At 37.0% G+C, this 20147-nt stretch overlaps 1 protein-coding gene across 3 annotated transcripts; it reads left to right on the forward strand.

Moving 5' to 3' along the window:
• Positions 1 to 15917: 15917 nt before the first annotated feature.
• Positions 15918 to 19885, forward strand: LOC110613577 (gamma-secretase subunit APH1-like). Of its 3 annotated transcripts, none has more exons than XM_021754786.2 (6): positions 15918 to 16100; positions 16521 to 16676; positions 17379 to 17464; positions 18031 to 18156; positions 18411 to 18538; positions 19418 to 19885. In XM_021754786.2, the coding sequence occupies exons 1-6, from the start codon at positions 15988 to 15990 to the stop codon at positions 19547 to 19549; spliced, it is 741 nt and encodes a 246-aa protein (XP_021610478.1). In that variant the 5' UTR covers positions 15918 to 15987; the 3' UTR covers positions 19550 to 19885. The 3 variants fall into 3 exon arrangements, with proteins under 3 accessions (XP_021610478.1, XP_021610480.1, XP_043811931.1); XM_021754788.2 differs by having other exon boundaries at positions 15929 to 16100; positions 18480 to 18538; XM_043955996.1 differs by lacking the exon at positions 18411 to 18538 and having other exon boundaries at positions 15929 to 16100.
• Positions 19886 to 20147: the final 262 nt, after the last annotated feature.

Raw genomic sequence — 20147 nt, forward strand, 5'->3', positions numbered from 1 at the left:
CCCATCTCTTTTTGCTCGCACTTGCCGTACTCTGTGAGGAGGAACCTGGTTTAGCACCAGAAGACTGTGCCTTTACTTGCTTGACTACTCCCTGACTTATGGCACTGGCCTCCATCTTTCTAGCAGCATCCACAATAGAGTGGAAACTCTCCTTCTCCGCGTGGAGAATCAAGGAGAAATACCTGGGATGAAGCCTCGTGGCATATCTCTTTGCCTTCTTCTGATCCGTATCATACGCCTGACCCACGTATAGTAACAATTCCAGGAACTTATCTGTATATTCATCAACACTCATCTCCTCCGTCTGTCTCAACTGTTCAAACTCCACAACCTTTAGCTCCCTGGAACTGTCAGGGAAAGCCCACCCAGCAAATTCGTTGGCGAACTCTTCCCATGTCATACTGTCTATTCTGGGGTCTACATAATTCTTGAACCATTATCTGGCTTTCTTGCATTTTAATGTGAACCCTGCCATCTCAATGGCCCTGCTCTCATCTGCGCCCAACTCACTTGTTATCATTCTGACTGCACTGAGATACTCAAAGGGATCATCTCCCGTGTTGACTTTAGGAGCATCCAACTTTAAGTACTCAGTCATCTTCACCTTAGTTCCCCCTGAAGAATTGGGTTGTGCTTCTACAACAGGGGCTACTGGTTCAGGTGGTGGTGGAGGTACTGGTTCTCTGGCTTCAGGCGATGCTGAACTTGAATAAAAAGGTGGGGGTGGATACATGTGATATGGTGGATAGAAGGAAGGATAAGGCATATATCACATGTAGGGTGGATATGGGGCAAAGCTGGAGTAATCCGACGTGCCTCCCATCGGATACCCTGGGCCCTGTGGAAAGGGTGGATAGCCAAACCCCGAGGCCTGCGCGCCTCCCTGAGACTCCCCCATGCCTTCTTCTGACCTTCCTACACCCATGCTTTCATCTCTCCTCTGATCTCTCTCTTCTTCTGCTCTTCCCCCTTTCCCTATGCCTCTTCTGCTCTCGTCAGAAGACCTTCTAGGGTCTCGTGACGTTCCTTCCCTGCTTGACCTATGAGATCTTGCCCTTGGCAATGCAGGAGGACGAGCAGCTGTACCCTCACTTTCAGGTGGGACTCCAGTCAATCTCACGGATCGACGAGTTCCTCGCATCTTAACTCGCTGGAAAACAACACATGATAGAGCACATAAGCAGCAACACATATAACAGAAGGCACATGCATCATGGTATTGCACATTATCATAGAGACAGGACTCAGCATCCTATCCTAGTGGACATGTTTTCCTATTGTGCTTGACCCACTAAACCTCTCTGAGCCCAACTCTAGCTTGATAGATCTGATCATGTGAACCTAGGGCTCTGATACCAATCTGTAACAGCCCGAAAACCGAACTGCTACCGGCACTAGGATCCAAATCGACTTAAGGTCGCCGGGACCCGTAGTAAGCCTGCTATACTGTCTGTGTACCTGTGAAATCCCATACATGATCATACATTTCTGTAAAACGATTAAAACTTTTCTTTACTCCCAGGGCTTAACCTGTGCATGCATTCTTTCTGATCTATCAACTCATAATGTTAAGCCTGGTTTTTCTCATATTTCATCTGTAACAAGAAAAGAAACATACATCAACCGATCATGTGTCTACAACAAGGGATTACAACTCTTATAAGTCAAGCACTAGTCTATACACTGTACACTATCTCTTTACAATACATGTCCACACTAGCTCTTACAGCACTCTTCTTCTTCCGTACCCTGCTGGACTCCCTCTGGACTCTGAACCTGCACAACTGGGGTTAGGGGAGAGGGATGAGCTATACAAGCCCAATGAGCAGAACGATATAAACCATAAGTTGAAAACATGATCTCATGGAATGCACTACGTCACATCATCTCAGGGATAGACATGACCACCAAAAATCCCACTAAAAGGATGCCTGGCCTAGCCAGGTCTTACAACCTCAATCTGCCTGGCCCGACCAGGTCTTACAAACTCTGCTCGCCTGGCCCAGCCAGGTCTTACGATAATCTGCTGCCTGGCCTAGCCAGGTCTTACCTACAGAAGGCTGCCTGGCCTGGCCAGGTCTTACACAGAGCTAGGGCTATTGGGGTCACCTTGGTCCATCCACAGCCTCATACACATCGTATATGCAATGCGTCATCGTCGTGAAACTCATGCAAACATCCTACTATAATCTTATGATGTATGACATATGCTCAAAGCAGTTTAGTTCTGAAAAGAGAAGTTCCACTCACCTCCGGCTGACTCTGTACTAACTCTGCAGGTTCTGAAACAGTACTCACTGCTGCTCTCTGGGGTTCCTCTGGTCCGTACCTACACAGGTGGACACAAATGAGGGACCAAACTAACTCAAGAACATCTCTACGAAACTCCCCAAAAACCCTCTAAACGATCCTCAAACACTCACATAAATCATGCAAAAGAAAGCTGGACAGGGCATGTTCGGCGGCAGGTTCGGCGGCCGAAACCCCTCTCCAGAGACGAAACTCATGCATGTTCGGCGGCACCTTCGGCAGCCGAAAGTCTCGTCCAGAGACGAAACTCAACCTTCGGCGGCACTTTCGGCGGCCGAACCTTGCCTCCAGAGACGAAAGTCCCAAGTTTCGGGGGCAAGCTTTGGCAGCCGAAACTGCCTCCACAAGGGGTTCGGCGGCCGAACATTCCTTCGGCGGCCGAACCTGGTTTTGCCCGCTGGGCAGAACCCTGCTCTGTTTCATGCAAACCTTCCTCCAAACTTACCCAAAAGGCATATCAACTACTCCCAACTAGCACATATCATAAAACATGCATAAAAGGGCCTAGAACTCTCCTAAAACCTCAAACAAACACATCAAACAACACGTAACATGCTTGAACATAAACAGCTCCCAAAAACCTTACCTAAACCTAATCATGCATACTACCCATCAAACTTCCATAAAACCTTTAAAAATCATCAAAGAAGTTCAGGATCCACCCTTACCTCCTTAAGAACTTGAGGATGAGTGATCCTAACGTGGAGATATGAAGAAAACCTCTTCCAAAGCTCCAAACTTCCAAACTTGCTATTTTTGCTCAAAACCTTCAACACACACCAAAACTCTTAAAACCCTTGAAAGATTTGGTGAAAAACATGAAAGTCAACGTGGAAGAGGCTTGAACTCACCTCTGGCTGCAAGTGGAGGAGAAATATCCTCCTTCCACCGACCTTTGGCCCTTTTTATAGGTGGCTGGCCAGACCACCTTCGGTAGCCGAACGTGAATCCGAAACCATGCAATGTTCGGCGGCCGAAAGTGACCTTCGGCGGCCGAACCTTTGCATTTCTCCCTTCTTGCTTTTCTTTCAACACTCATTTCCTTTCACACTTGAAACCATTCAAAACTCTTAAAACACACATGAAAACATAGGTCTTACTCTTCTCGAGGGTTCCGACACCCGAGATTCCACCAGACGATAGGAATTCCGAGGCCGGACTCGAGCCGGGTATTACACCAAATCTGCTCATTTCATCCCTGTCAGGAGTGGCTATTCTGTGGACAAGTTGGCGCAGGTGTATGTCGATGAGATCGTCAGACTGCATGGGGTTCCTGTTTCAATTGTGTCCGATAGAGGGCCCCAGTTCACCTCCAGATTTTGGCGGAGTCTGCAGAACGCCATGGGTACCAGGTTGGATTTCAGCATTGCTTTCCATCCACAGACGGACGGACAATCAGAAAGGACCATCCAGACAATAGAGGATATGCTCAGAATGTGTGTGCTGGACTTTGGCGATTCTTGGAGGCAACATCTACCTTTGGTGGAGTTCGCCTACAATAACAACCATCATGCTAGCATCGGGATGGCTCCATATGAAGTTTTGTATGGGAGGAAGTGCAGATCACCTGTTTGTTGGGAAGAAGTTGGAAAAAAGGCCTTGGCAGGGCCTGAGCTAGTAGAGATTACCAGCAGGGTAGTACCCATAATCAGAGAAAGGATCAAGAATGCTGCAAGCAGACAGAAGAGTTATGCAGACATCCGCAGAAGACAGGTAGAGTTTCAGGAGGGGGATCTGGTATTGCTCAAGGTGTCTCCTATGAAAGGAGTGGTTCGCTTCGGGAAGAAAGGTAAACTGGCTCCACGGTACATTGGACCCTTTGAAATCTTGCAAAAGATTGGGAATGTGTCGTACAAGCTGGATTTACCTGCTTCAATGGAAAGAATCCATTCGGTTTTCCATGTTTCAATGTTGAGGAAGTTTGTGTCAGATCCGGGCAAGGTTCTTAATGAGCCTGATGTGGAGATCCAAGAGGATCTCACCTATGTTGAGCAGCCAGTACGGATCATAGACACCCAGATCAGAAAGCTAAGGAACAAGGAAATCCCGATGGTGAAAGTCCTTTGGAACCACCACAATATGGAGGAATGCACCTGGGAGACACGGGAGTCCATGCTCCAGCAATACCCTTATCTTTTCTAAGGTTAGTCTCATATGTGCTTTGTATGTATATTGTGTTGATTGCTATGCATGTGTTAGTTGAGGTACATTCGGGGACGAATGTTCTTAAGGGGGGGAGAATGTAATACCCGGCTAGACTCCGGTATCGGGATTCCTACCTTCCGGTGGAATCTCGGGTGTCGGAGACCTCTAGAAGGGTAAAACTATATTTTCATAAAATGTTTTAATGTGTTTTATGTTTTAAGCATGAAAGAAAATGAGTTTTTGCATGAAAACAACCTTGGAGGAAAACTCAGGTTCGGCCGCCGAACATGCATGCGTTGCAGGTGTGCCTTAGGCCCCCGAAAGCATAAGTGAGGGAAACCAGGTTCGGCCGCCGAACCTTATGTTCGGCCGCCGAACATGGCATGCATGCGGAGGTACTTTCGGCTCCCGAACGTGGCCTGGCCAGCCGCCTATAAAGGGGTCCCTTAGCCGAAAACGGGCGAGCTTTTCTCCCCATTTTCGGTCAAGGTGAGCTCTCCGCCATCCCTCACCTGTTTGGAGTTCCTTCCTTCAAATCTTTCTCGATTTTCATTAGTTTTACCCTTGTTTTGAAGATTTTGAGCTTTTGAGCAAGTTTTGGAGCTTGGAGGTTCAAGGAACTCTCTCTCTCCCATTTTCCGAGCTAGGGTCGTTCTCCTCTCGATCTTCAAGAGGTAAGGGCCGATCTTGAGCTTATAGCATGTTTTAAGTAAGTTTTAAGTAGATCTATGGGGTAGAATGCATGTTTAGCTTATGGTTAGGTTTATGAGTTTATGTTATGTTCTTGGACAATGTATGTTGGATGTGTGGGTTTGATGTGTTGTAGATGGGGTTTAGGATAGTTTGAAGCCCCTAGGAGCTAATGTATGTATCTTTGCATGTTTTGAATGAGTTGTATGCTTGATCTAAAAGGTTGGGAGGCAACTATGCATGAGGAACCAAGTTTCTGCCCTTTGGCAGAAACCAGGTTCGGCAGTCGAAGGACTTTCGGCCGCCGAACCTGCCTGGGAGGCAAGCCTTTCGGCTGCCGAAGCCTGCCCCCGAAAGGAGACTTTCGTCTCTGTCTGGGAGTTTTGGCCGCCGAAAGTGCCGCCGAACATGCATGAGTTTCGTCTCTGTCTGGGAGTTTCGGCCGCCGAAGGTGCAGCCGAACCTGCCTGACTTTCGGCACTGGAGGGACTTTCGGCCGTCGAACCTGCCGCCGAAAGTGCCCTGTCCAGCCTTCCTTTGCATGTTTTTCTATGATTGTTTCATGATGTTTTAGGGGGTTTTTGGGGAGTAGTTTAGAGTTATGTTCATGTATGTTTGGTCCCTCATTTGAGTCCACCTGTGTAGGTTCGGACCCGAGGAACCGAGGACCCCAGCAGTGAGTCAGCTGCTCCAGTGTCTGGTCAGAGCTATCCAGAGGTGAGTGGAATAACTCATTACGTTTTTTAAAGCAAATAAATGGACATTTTAGCATGATTCACGCATCATTAATGCCATGAGATATACTAGGTTGTTGCATTAGAATTCACGAATATGTTGCATTGTATACTCTACTGTTGTTGTTGTGGATGAATGTTGGATGATCCATAGCCCTCGACCTATGATGTGACGATGTGATATGTACGGTACGGAATGTAAGACCAGTGGGACCCATTCTACGTTCGCTGGCACTATGTAAGAGAAAGACCAGGACCCATTCTACGTTCTGGCACAGTTGGACTATGTAGAGGGCTATTGGTGACAAGTTCATCCTTGATGTGATTAGCTGTGATGTGATGCATTTCATGTTATCATACGTTTTAAATGTTTTATTATTCTGCTCACTGGGCTCTAGAAGCTCACCCGTCTCCCTTAAACCCCAGGTTTGCAGGTACAGGGTAGACCAGGAGGTCCGCAAGAGTATTGAAGTCCTGTTTTTGTAATAGATAGTGTGGACATGATAAATGTATTTGATGTTATGTAAAAGTACAGTTTAGACATGTAATCTAATGAGGCTTATGGATGATAGAGGTGTGCTTGACCATAGAATGTTGTTATCCCTTTAATACATGATCCTAGATCTTTTATGATGTTTATATAGACCAACTCAACATATGTTGTATCGCCCATTGGGGCATTGATGAGATCCCACAGATAGGGGTGAGCAGAATCCGGTTCAAACCGAAAAAACCGACCGAACCGATTTGAAAATTTGGTTCGGTTTTTTATACATTTCTGTTCGGTTCGGTTTTAAATTTCAGAAATTTTGGTTATTTCGGTTCGGTTCGATTTTGATCATAAAAAAACCAAAAAAACCGAACCGAACCGATTAGGGATAATAATATATTTTTTCAATAATATAGAGAAATTAAATTATATTAAAATTAAAATATTTTAATTAAATTTTAAAATACTAAAAATAAAGTGTAAAAAATTAAAAAAATATTAAAAATCGAAACCAATCAAACCGAACCGAATCGAACCGAATCAGACCGGTTCGGTTCGATTCGGTTTCTGACCAAAATCGGTTCGGTTCGGTTTTCATAAAAACTAAAATTTCGGTTTTCGGTTTATTCGGTTCGGTTCGGTTTTGAACCGAACCGACCGAATGCTCACCCCTACCCACAGAGGGGTCATGGTTATGATTATGATTATGATTATGTATAGTGCATGCACAGGTTGAGTTTGGTGTATGAATGAAAGGAAAAGTTCTAATTTTTATGTATGTTGTTGATCATGTATGGGACTAAACAGGTTCTCAGGATGTATGTTTGGCTTGCTACGGGTCCCGGCGGCCTTAAGCCGATCTGGATCCTAGCGCCGGTAGCGGTCCGATTTCCGGGTCGTTACAACGATAATCTACACACATCCTTAAACTACCATCTTACTTTCTCTAGAACAAAATCGGCGCACCATAAGGGGCTTTTGAAGGTTGAATGTACCCTGCTTCCAGCGACTCATTCAACTACTTCCTCAGCTCAGCAGTCTCAAAAGGAGACATCCGATATGGAGCACGTGCATGAGGTTGAGATCCTAACACCAATTCTATTTTGTGATCAATTGCACATATAGGAGGCAATTCAAGAGGCATCACATCCGCAAATTACCTCAGCAACTCAATAACTTGATCTGGGACTTCCACAGTCTTGTCAGGCTTGACTTTTAGCAAGGTGCAAGGAAGGTCTCCTCACCTCTCCTTAACCCATTTTCAACCTGTGTAGCACTCAGCATACAATTCACCTTGCTAAAATCATTACATTCATACTTAGGAATAAACTTCCCTTGGACATAACAAGTTTGCAATTCATCTAAAATGAACAACCCACTCAAATGAGGAACAATAACAACTTTAGCCCGCATAAAGAAATCATTCCCCAAAATCAAATCAAAATCATCTAAAGGAATAACCAAGAAATTCACATATCCAGCCCAATTCCCAACAGTACAAACAACATTAGCAGCCATGCCTATCACATCCCTAGCTGCCGGATTTACTGCCTTCATACAATTGGAGCTCTTGGTTACTTCCAAACCTAAAGTTTTGGCCATCCTCTCAGCCAAAAAGTTATGTGAAGCACCAATATCAGCCATAGCCAGTACTTCTGCACTATTCAAATGTATGTTCACATACAATAATCCCTTCAAAGGACTCACCTCTGAAATAGCATTCACCAAATATATTGGATTCATAACAGAAAAATTTCCAGAATTAGCAACTACAGGGGTATGGTCATCATCAGCCACAAGAGCAGTAAGCTTCTCCCTCTTCAGGCAATCCTTTGCACGATGGGGTCCATTGCATAGAAAACAACCCTGGCTTCCCTTAAAGAACTTGCTTCCCGAACTCTGACCATCAGCCTTCCCTTTCTCACTATCTTTCTTGTAGTCACCACTATTCTTCTTGCCACCCTTCTTCTCCAACCTTTTTCCCTTTCCCTTACTTGGGCCAACATCTTTATTGAGCTTGAAATCTATCAAGCCATCAACAGCAACAAAGGCACTAGGCAAATCTTTCACGTTTTGCCTTCTCAACTCCATTTGTGCCCATAGTTGAAGACCAGACAAAAAATTGAATAGCTTGTCCTCCTCGAACATATTCTGAATATCCAGCATCAAAAAACTGAATTCTTTGACATAATCCCTTACTGTATCCGATTGTCTCAGCCATTTTAAAGAATCCCTTGCAACCCAAGAGGCATTCCAAGGTAGGAACTGATCCTTTATTTCCTTCTTTAATCTTTCCTAAGAGTCAATCATCGGCTTGCCAGCACTGGCATCATCGGACATAGGGGTTCGCCACCACAACTTAGCATCCCCAAACAAGTGCATGCTAGTAATTATCACTTGCTCCACATCAAGGATCCTAGCAGTAGCAAAATACTGTTCCATGTCCCATAGGCAATTCTCTAATTCCTTTGCACTTCAGGTACCACTGAATGCTTTTAGTTCCAACACCTTCATCTTCCCAGCAAAAACCGTCTCTGCAATGGTCTCCACAACCATCCGTTTCACTAATATCACGTCTGCCTCTAGCAGTTATGGTTGACACCCCCAACCACTTAGGAGAAATAACCACCCACTACTCATCATGGGAGTTATAACCGCACACTGCCCATTATGGGAGTTATAACTACCCACTACCCCTCATAGGAGAAAATGCCCCACTCCAGTATAACTTCCCCACGTTTGTAGACCTCTCCTTTGCCTTCAACAACTTCCATCCCACTGTAGCAACTTCCCCACATGATGGACTGAACTGACACTCAAAGTCCAGCCTTTGCACTCAGCAGTACTCTAGCCTGCCCAAGCACACAGCCTTGCCAATCAAGTGTGCCCCTGCACACACCCAGTTATGATGAAATTAAGGCCCAACTTCACCCCAACTCAAGCCTACCCACTCAAGGGTCTGACAATTGAAGACCTACGGTGTGGGGCTTGTATTGCCCACTGGAAGACAACGGAAGTCGAGCTATTTGGTTCCATTTGCTTTAATATGGTAGCTTCAACATTTGGGTTTTGATACAAATTTTGTAGTTTTGATGTTTGGTTCCATTTACTTTCATTGTGTTGGCTTTTTCGACATTTGAAGATGAATTTTAGGTATGCTTTTGATTAGTTTTTGTTAGGTAGCTAAATTGATTAGCTCTTTCGATATTTAATTGGGCTTTTGGAAATGTTGTATTGATGCTCTTTGGGCATCTGTATTATGTTGGTTCTTTTGATTGAATTTTTATAAATGTTGCATTGATAGAATATGAGTTTTTAAGAGGATTCTATTGATTATAGTGGTTGGATATTAGGGTCACTTTAATATAGTGAGAAAATGCACATTGCAAAGGCTATTGTTGAATTTAATGGAAAGGAAATAGGTTTCATGGTTTAGTTTTGAGATACCAGATATACACCGAGTGCATTATATACATCTAGTATAAGTTACAACTTGACTGCTCTTTGTGTGTTCAAGTTCACTGAGTGCATTGTGGAGGTTAGGCAGGCATAGACAAACACAAAGCACTATTAACCAATCATATTACTTCTATTATGGACACTCCACCTTTCAAGCTTTATTGGTTGATGCAATAGGAAAGGGAAGGTATGGGTGAGCAGTCATGTGCTTAGGATGGCCAGTAATAGATGGAAAAGAGCAAGGTTGTAATTGATGTGGAGGAAAATATTATAGAGACTGGAGGTATGGGCACTGATGGGTATGGTGGCAATGATAAGATTAGAGCAAGTGAAAGGAGGAGGGGATGTACCATGGGTATGGGAAAGGACAAAGGAATAGGTAGTGTTCATAGCTAAAAGCAATATGATGCAAGAAACGGAACTGAAATTGAGAAAGACAACCAGTTTGATTCATCTGATAGTGAGAACTTTGTACCAAATTCAAATGTGGATGAATTGTCAGAAAGAAGTAGTGACCATTTAACTTCGGATTGTGATTTACATGAAAGGGACTTACAGAGTGATTATGATTGTTTGAGCAACATTGGAACTAAAAAATCATATGAATTTTTATATTCAGAAATAAAAGAACATTAGACAGACAAGAAGAAAGTTAAGGATCCATATAAAGGGTTATATAACAAACCTTTTGAAAAAAAATACTGAAAATAATATGGTGTTTGAGGTGGGTCATTACTTCATAGATGTTGAAGCATCCTGACAAGTATGAAGGAATTATACAGTGAAAGGTGGAAAAGGAAGAAAGATGACTTGTGAGGATTTATTGTATTTTCAGGGACTAAATTATATTTTATTTTAAACTAAAATATTCTTTTAATTTTTTAATAATATTATTTATATTTTAATATTAAATATGAGTTTATTACTATAATTAAAATAAGAAAATAAATTTTCTCTCCCGAGTTTGGAGAGTTTTCTCTATTCTTCTGATCAGGCGTGAGCCGTATTCGGTTCAAATCGAAAAAATTGATTGAATCGAATCGATTTAAAATTTTGGTTTAATTTTTTATACATTTCGGTTCGGTTCGGTTCAGTTTTTAATTTCAGAAATTTCAGTTATTTCAATTCGGTTCGATTTTAATTAGAAAAAAATTAAAAAAATCGAACCGAACCGATTAGTGATAATAATATATTTTTTCAATCATATAGAGAAATTAAATCATATTAAGATTAAAATATTTTAATTAAATTTTAAAATATTAAAAATAAAGTGTAAAAAAATTAAAAAATTATTAAAAATCAAAACCGATCAAACCGAACCGAATCAGATCGGTTCGGTTTGGTTTCTGATCAAAATCGGTTCGATTTTTATAAATACTAAAATGTCAGTTTTTAATTTATTCGATTTGGTTCAGTTTTGAACCGAACCAACCGAATGCTCACCCCTACTTCTGATTTGTCTGGCTGATTGTTCTTTTGGTAATAGTGGTGACGTCTTTAACTGTTGATAGGAGTTGGTCTATTGAAGGGCTTGTTGATTCTACTGCACTCTTGCCATTGGACCATGTTAATGTAATTCAATTTGCATATTAAAGAAATAGGAAGATAAAAAGATAATTTATATTTATTGTTAAATAATTTATAATATTAAAATATAAAATTAATATTTTATAATTAAAAAAACTAAAAGAATAAATATTTTAATATTAATCCAAACATGGTTAAATGGCTTAGATAAATTAACTAAAAACTTACTTCTGAACAAAATTAGACATCTCAAGCCTAAAAAAAAAAAAGAAAAAATTTATTAAAAAAAATTATTAGGCAAAAAAATTTAATGGTTACTATTTTTCATATTTATATCATAATTTTAAAATTTTAAATAATAAAATTAATTATTTCTTAAAAATCTATTGGATAATTTATATTTTAAATTTTAAATTTTAAATAATAAAATTAAAATTTTTTTAATTCATCATAATTATAACCAAAATAATTAAATTAAATTTTAATAAAATTAATAATAAATTATAATATAATTTCTAAAATTTTATATTAATAAACATATAATTCTTAAATTTAAATTTTATATTGAAAATATATTTATTATATATAATATTAATAAATATTTATTATAAATAATTTTTCACTCTATAAAATATCACATATAAATATTATATATTAAAATATTTTATTAAAAATTTATATTCACCATTATACATATATTAAAAAAATTGTATTTTATATTTATAATACTAAATAAAAATATTACATATTTTTAGTATGTAAATCATCTCTATTATATTTTTTATAAAAATTTAGATATGTTAACATACTTTATGAAAAATTATATTTTATATTTATAATATTAAATAAAAATATTACATATTTTTAGTATGTAAATCATCTCTATTATAATTTTTATAAAAATTTAAATATATTAACTATATTTTTTATAAATTATTTGAAATATTCAATATTTTTATTTTGTTTATCTATATAATAAATAAACTTATGATATATATCATAATGCATTCAGACAAAAACTATATTTTATATAATAATATAAAATAAAATAAAATATTATATATTTATATTATAATTTTTTTAATTTTAAATTTTTATTAAATTACTATAAAAATAAAAATAGAAGTAAATAATAGGATTAAAAAAAAGACATTATTAAAATAAAAATATATATTTTAAGAATTATTTTATGAGTTAAATAAAATTTTAGGGATTATATCATAATTTTTAATGACTTTTTAGATTCAATTATAATTGAAATAAAATAAAAAAAATTAATTTTATTATTTAAAATTTAAATTTTTAAATATAAATATAAATTTATGTAAATATTTTAATTTTTTTATTTAATAAGTCTTTTAAAAAATAATTTGATACGTAGACTAAATTTTTTTATTAAAATTAATTAAAATATATAGTTAAAATTGAGACAAATATAAAATAATTGACTTTATTTTAAAGTTATAATATAAATGTGAATAGTAATAAATATTTGAATTTTTTTTTTGTTCAAGTAGGTTTATAAAGAAAGTTTGAGAAATTATATTTGTATTCAAGACCTTAGATTAATATTAATAATGATTTAATTATCAAATTTTACTAATAATAAATTAATTTAAGTACTGTTATATGGGTAATTTTCTTATTTCTCACTATAAAAATAAATATATTTTTTTTTACATAGTAAGAGGGTATTAAGCTCTAAAGCAAAGCCATGAGACCATATAACCTCAACAGCATCAGCTTGTAAGTAATAACGAGTTTCCACATGAAGACATCAATTGACCATCTCTCCCCCCAGACGAGAGGCTAAAGCATTACCCCCTCAAGTGGAGTCTCCGGAACAATGTTCATCTCTTGAATCTCATTCGTTTTCAGATTCTTGTCAATATTAGGAGTAGAGGGATGCGGAAATTGATTCTCCACATTAGGAAAATCGAGGTTACCATTTGCATGAGTGTTGGCATGGTTAGAAAAAATACCCCGGTTGGTAACAGTACGAGAAACCGAAGCATATGTCTTCTCTCCAAAAACAAGGACATGTTCTGTCTCCTCCGCAGCTCTTCTAGGCTTAGAAACAATAGCCACTTTATTCAAAACTAAAGAAGAATTGGTAGGAGTAGAAGTAATATCTGTCCCAGTATCTCCAGCATCAGGTCTCACTGGGTTTTTACTGGCAGGTCTTTTAGTTTGCAGGCCACTAGAGGGAGGCCCAGCTCGGGATGAGCCCGTATTAATAGTATTAGAGTTGGGTAGTCGCATGGGCTCAACAGGAGCTGGCTCATTAATCTCCAAAGCAGCATATTGATTAGAACCGTCCGTCAAAGGTTTTGTCCCTTTTTCCTTAGCAGAAAATTTCTCCTTAGAAGACTCCTTGTTGACTAGGACTTTGTTAGAGACTTTTTTGAAATTCCTCTTATCTTTTTTGACAAGCATCTAATCCCCATAATCATTGACAATCATCGGATTATTAGGGATTGCTCTTCCCTTATCCTTATCCAGATCAATCGGATCATTGGCATGGGCTTTCCCCGCAAGATTACTGGCACCGCCAGAACCTCCCCTCACCGGGCACTTCTCGGCGTCATGGCCATATCTACCGCAACTGAAACACACCAGGTGGAGCCCTTCATATTCCACTGGTCTAATAAGTCGGCGAAGCTTGAATTTGGCCACTAAGGGTTTTTCCATGTTAATCTCAATGCAAATCCTGGCGTAGTGTCCTCTACTCACCATACTTGTATTGCGATCCACCTTAATAGGTTTTCCGAGCAAGCTCCCAATTCTCAAAAGGAACTCGTCATTTTAATATTCAATAGGTAAGCAAGGAATTCTGGCCCAGACTGTAAGTCGTTCTAAAGCATTAGAAGCATACGGATCAAACTCAGGATGCCATCGCCATACTATAAGATAGTGATTAGCAATCATCTAAGGTCCACCCAAAAGGGCATGATCATAGTCTTGCTTGCTAGTGAACTTTACTAAAAAATAGCCATTATCAAGAGCTATAACATTGAAATGAGACTTCGGACGCCAAAGCTCAGAGATTCTTTTTGATAAATAAACATAACCAATCAAACGTCCCAAAAGTTTAAGGATCAAAGAGTTTCGCCAGGGCTGTCTAAGCCTGTTCTTTTCTTCTGGTGTTATTTTAACCCTAGGGGAAGTAGCATCCCCTCATCAACAGATTCACACGATACTTCACTCATTGCATCATCATCAAAACAAGCATCCCTAATCCCCATATGTTGATTCAACAACGTGTCTTTGAAAGAAGATTTAGGGAGATCAGGCGTCTCCGGCTCCTTATCATCCCTCCTTGTCCCGCCATCCAAAACCTGGTGGTCTTCCTCGTCCAGGTAGTTAATCGGAGCATCATCCAACAGCTCTTTATGTTTTTTCCTTATACTATTGTCAATCAGATCGTCCTCCTCCATGGAGGTAGCATGTTTCGTTTGCCATCACTTCGATTACACCCTAACCAAGCTTAAAGACTCCAGGTATGTCCAAAATGGGATCCCAACATTAAACCAAAAACTTAAAAGAGTAAAATAGAAGAAAACTCAAACCCCAAGTCTTCTCTGCAGCCTCGATTCCTCTATTTTTAAAAATTATTTAAAACTATAAAAATAAATATTTAAAATAAAACAAATAGAGAATTTGAATTTAAAATTCCATCCATTTTTACATTTTAAATGTATAAAAAGACTAAACAGACTATTTTAATTTGCACAAAATTTAACCTTTACAATTTTAATCTATTAATAAGGTAATTTTTGTTTTTAAATTCTATATTTAAGTAATTATTTAAAATTTTGTATTTTTATAAAATAGAAGTCAGTAATAATAATTTTTCAAACCTTTAATCTACATAAAAGTTTGATGTAAAATGTGATTTTGAAAATATATATAAAAATATTTTAATATAATTGTCTTTCTAATTCATGGTAAAAGAATTTTGCATAATTATAAACCACAATATAAAAATTTAAGGATTTAGTAAAACAATCATTTATATTTGATATTATTTTATAATTCTCAAAAAATTATTTTTTAAAAATAAATAATTATTTAGATGTAAAAATTATTTTGTTAATAAAATAAAATTTTAAATTTAAAGATTAAATTATTCTAAATTGAAAGGAATTAATTTTAAAAAAGTGAATTTAAAGTGCAGGATCAATTTACTAATCAAAATAAATAATTGGAAAATTTATTAGGTAAAATTATTAATTAATTTTTAATTTTAAAAATTTATTAAAACGTCTTATATATTTAAAAAAATTTTATTTATTTTTATTAATTTTATAATTAAGTATTTTATTATTTAATTTTTATATTTTAAAAGAAATTATTATTAAACCATTTAATTTTATAAAAAAACTGCTACGTGGTCTTTCTGTATCAAAAAATTTCACTATTAAAATGAATAGATTTTTTTAAAATATTAAAAATATTTTAATATATTTTTTAAAACTGATTACTTGACTAAATAATAAATTTTTCTGAATAATTTGGTTTTCCACGTGTCCATTGTTGATTTTGCTTGGGGTTTTTAGGCTTTTAGCTATCACCTAACTTTGCTTATTACACCCAACTCTCTCAGGTGAGACTTTCAGAAGAGGAGGGGAAATGACGATAGCAGCAGGAATCGGATACGCTCTGCTTGCTCTAGGACCTTCTCTTTCTCTCTTCGTCTCTGTCATCTCCAAGAAGCCGTTCTTGATCCTCACCGTTCTCTCCAGGTTCATATATTACAAATCCACCACTGACTTTCACTTTAATGTCTCCTTTTTCCATCTGTTATGTGTTTCATTCCTATTGTTATCGACATTCCTAAGAAAAATTGTCAATTTGAAAGGAAAATTCAAGAAAAGAATTTTTTATTTGGTACATTGCATGTTGGGATAATTTGACTTTTAAATGAGGATTGAATTGCTAGGGTTTTCTGATTTTATGGATGCATTTCGACTTAAGTAGTTATGTAAAACTTTCGCGCCGGGGAGATTGATAGAAGCTCCCAGTTTTTTATGTCGCTAACCAAAAGTGGGGCTTTTGGTGAAGCTGTTTTCTTGTGTTTAAATACTGAAATGGGCATTTTTTTTTTATTCATTTCAATCTGTTTTTGCTGGCCTCTCATGGGTTTCTGCAATTAATTCATGTAGTACGCTTTTGTGGCTTGTAAGCCTCATTGTGTTATCCGGAGTTTGGAGGGCATTTCTTCCTCTGAAATCAACAATATGGTGGCCGTATGCATTACTTGTAGTTTCATCAGTCAGTTTCCAGGAAGGGCTTCGGATTCTTTTTTGGAAAGTTTACAAGTAAGTTTATATCCCTCTCCCTTTGCCTAGTATATATATATATATATTTTTTTTTTGGGGGGGGGGGGGGGTGGCAAACTAAAAATCATGGATGAGCATAGTAACATATTGTATTATTGTTATTTATAAATAATTTCTTTTGTTCATTTAACAAATGCAATTAACTTTTAGATTTATTTGTTATTTTTCAAATATTTACAATTTATAAGTAAAAAATAAAATAAACTTTGAATGGGATTTACACATGCAATGAAATAACATCATTGTTTTACAATTTTAGTGTTATTATTGTTCATACTCCAAATTTCTTAAAGGCATTCCGCTATTTTTTTTAAATTAAATTATATGTACTTTCTTTATTAATCAACCATATTAGAACACGGATAATATTGCTATTTCATGAACTAAATGAAATCAATATCGGAAATTTGAAATGGGAATAAACACACGGACAATTTTATTACATTCTTACTTTTTATTAAAAATGTCACAATATAATCATTTGGGGGGCCAATGAATAAATTCCACTCTCTTTTAACCTCAATGGGCTTTTGTAGTATGAATGTGGCTATGGATTAGTTTGTGGTGAACTTCTAGAGTCCTCTACAGATAATCTGGTTTTTGTAACATCATCCTTTTTTTTTTTGGTTTAAAAAAAAGGAAAAGAAAAGTGTAACATCATTTTGTTGTGGACTTTTATAGGCGTTTGGAAGACATATTGGATGCTTTTGCTGATAGGGTCTCCAAACCACGCTTATTTCTGACAGATAAGATGCTGATTGCTCTGGGTAGGCTCAGAAAGACTATCTTTGCTTTTATATTGCCAATTTCTATAGACCTACAACTTCCCTTTAAAATTGAAACTTTGAAAGTTTAAACTTCCCTTTTCTCGGTTTTCTCCAAATATCGGTTTATTTATGTTCATATATAGTATAGTTCCTCAACAGTGTGTCTTGCCTTTAGCTGTTCTCAGCAACATGAGGAGTGTCTATTGATCCTTCATAACAAAACTCTAGGTTTTATTGACTGTCCTGTGTTAAACAATTTCATCTAATGTTCATAAACATTTTCGAGCTTTTGCTGGGCAAGGATTTAGCAATGCTGACCTCATGGTGAATTTCAACTGACAGTGTGCGCATGTAAAGCCACGTAGCTAGTCAGATGAGGATCTAACAAAGAGTTGGGAGATGGGAATATTCTCATAATGTTGTCATATATCAAATACAAGTGCCACGTGCTTGTGGCACTTTTTTTACATACTACAAATTGAAAAAAGATCACTATGCCTGTTTGTCTCTATGCATTTTTTAGATAATTTAATGTGTGAGATGTTGTTGCTTAATCCATTGTGCAGCTGGTGGTTTAGGTCATGGTGTAGCCCATGCCGTGTTCTTTTGTCTTAGCCTCTTAACACCAGCATTTGGCCCGGCAACATTCTTTGTTGATAGTTGTTCGCAGATACCATTTTTTCTCGTTTCTGGTAAGTTTTTGATAGAAGTATGTTGAATTGATTTATTTAATTTGGACACTGCAATTATTTAAGCACATCATGCAATATATTAACTTATTTGTTTATTAGGCGACTAAGTAGATTAGGAGTGGTTAAGGGGGTTACTGATGTGGAATTTCTGATGAATTAAGTTTGATTTGAGTATCCAGTAGTGAGCAAATATATTAAAAAAATAATTTGAAGTTTTGTTCATTTTCTCTAACTATTTTAGTCTTACATTGCAGCTATTATTGCTCTTGCATTCGTTACTATTCACACTTTCTCAATGGTTATCGCATTTAATGGGTATGCAGAAGGGAACAAAGTAGATCAATTTTTTGTCCCCGTAGTTCATCTTGTTGCAGGATTGGTGGTAAAGCAAAAAACTCTCTTCTTTGCATATCCATTCCATATACTATGTATGAACTTATCCGGATTTAAATTTGGTATGTGCATGGCAAGCTAAAATTATGAAACGAATAATTTCTTAACAGCAATATTGTAGCACCAATTCTGTTATATATTGCATAGGCTTGGCAATCCAATCAGTGGACCTTAACATTGGAAATTTTGGAACTTTGAGTAATTGAATTATATGTTGGTATGTGATTGTTGTAGGCTACAGTTTTTGCTTCAGAAAATCAAAATCTCTTAAATGTATTTTTAGCAGTGCCTTTTTCTTTTGTACAACAATGACAGTAGATATGGTTATGTTAGTAAACTAAAATGCTACATAAAAATAGTCTGAGAAGGGGGACGGGACAATACAATGATATATACTGACATAGTATGCATGTGCATGCTCATGTATGAAATTCTTTCCCTTGTATAGATAGGCCCACTTTCACTTGATTTAGGATTTGAAATTCAGTGTGGAATCAATTAAAACTAGTTTGAAAAAGGTGAGTGAACCTTGGAAATCTCAGTTGGAGACTTGGTGTTGCAGTTTTAAAAATTTTGCTGAAGCTAGGGCAGGAGAGAGAGAGAGAGAGAAGATTATATGAGTACAGCTATATAGGCGACCTTTTATGATTGATCTTTTCTGAAATATCTGTTTCAACTGGGAAGATTACTTGGGATATTTTATCTTGCACCTAGACTGTGATAGATTATGACTTGTGAGTAATTGCTAATATTTTACATTCTTTGGGGTTGGACTATTGTTTAATTTTTTTAACCTCAATGTGTCATTGCTTGTATTTTATTTGCAGCTGCAGCTTGAATTACTAACTTCTCATAATAATTTTTGTAGACACTGGCCAATTTAGCATCTGGGGGTTGCATTGTTGGGATTCCTCTTCTTTATCTTATGGCAATATTGACCTTATTGCATTGTGGGAAAATGGTGTGGAGAAGATTATCAGAAAATGTAAGCACACAATGATAAATAGTGAAAATATTTTTGTAAAGTCTCATCATCTTTATTCCAGGCGGTAGTGTGATTTCCTCCTGTGGAATGGTAAAAGCAATAGCTCCCAAGACATGTACTTTGCAGATGAAAGAAGTGTTATATTTATATTGTGAGAGTACGCCACAGGTTCCAAGTACGTACATTGTTTCTAGTTTTATCATATCTCAGAAACACAGAAGCTCGAGAAACAATTCAAAGATGATGTTTTGTAATAGATTGTGCAGCTCAATTCCTGATATGAATTCCTATTTCAACTTGCAATTCTGTACTTGGCTTTTTGGGAAGATAATAATTGATATTGCAATCCAATTGTGTAACATGGAGCCTTCTACATTCCAGCAAGCATCTTATTTTCTTCTTCCTCCTATTATTGTCTTTTTCTTACCCAGTTGAGATGTGATGATTGCATTAAGATGTGTAAAGACACGATCTAATGTGTCGTATCAAACATATATTATTCCATATTCAAATTTCATAGTAAATAATCCAAGAAGAGAAGGGGTACAAACATTATTTGAACCTCAGATTTTAATAAAAGATTTGATTTACAAACAAAATTGTATAGAATCTG

This window comes from Manihot esculenta, chromosome 4 (assembly GCF_001659605.2).
Source record: "Manihot esculenta cultivar AM560-2 chromosome 4, M.esculenta_v8, whole genome shotgun sequence".
NCBI lineage: Eukaryota > Viridiplantae > Streptophyta > Magnoliopsida > Malpighiales > Euphorbiaceae > Manihot > Manihot esculenta.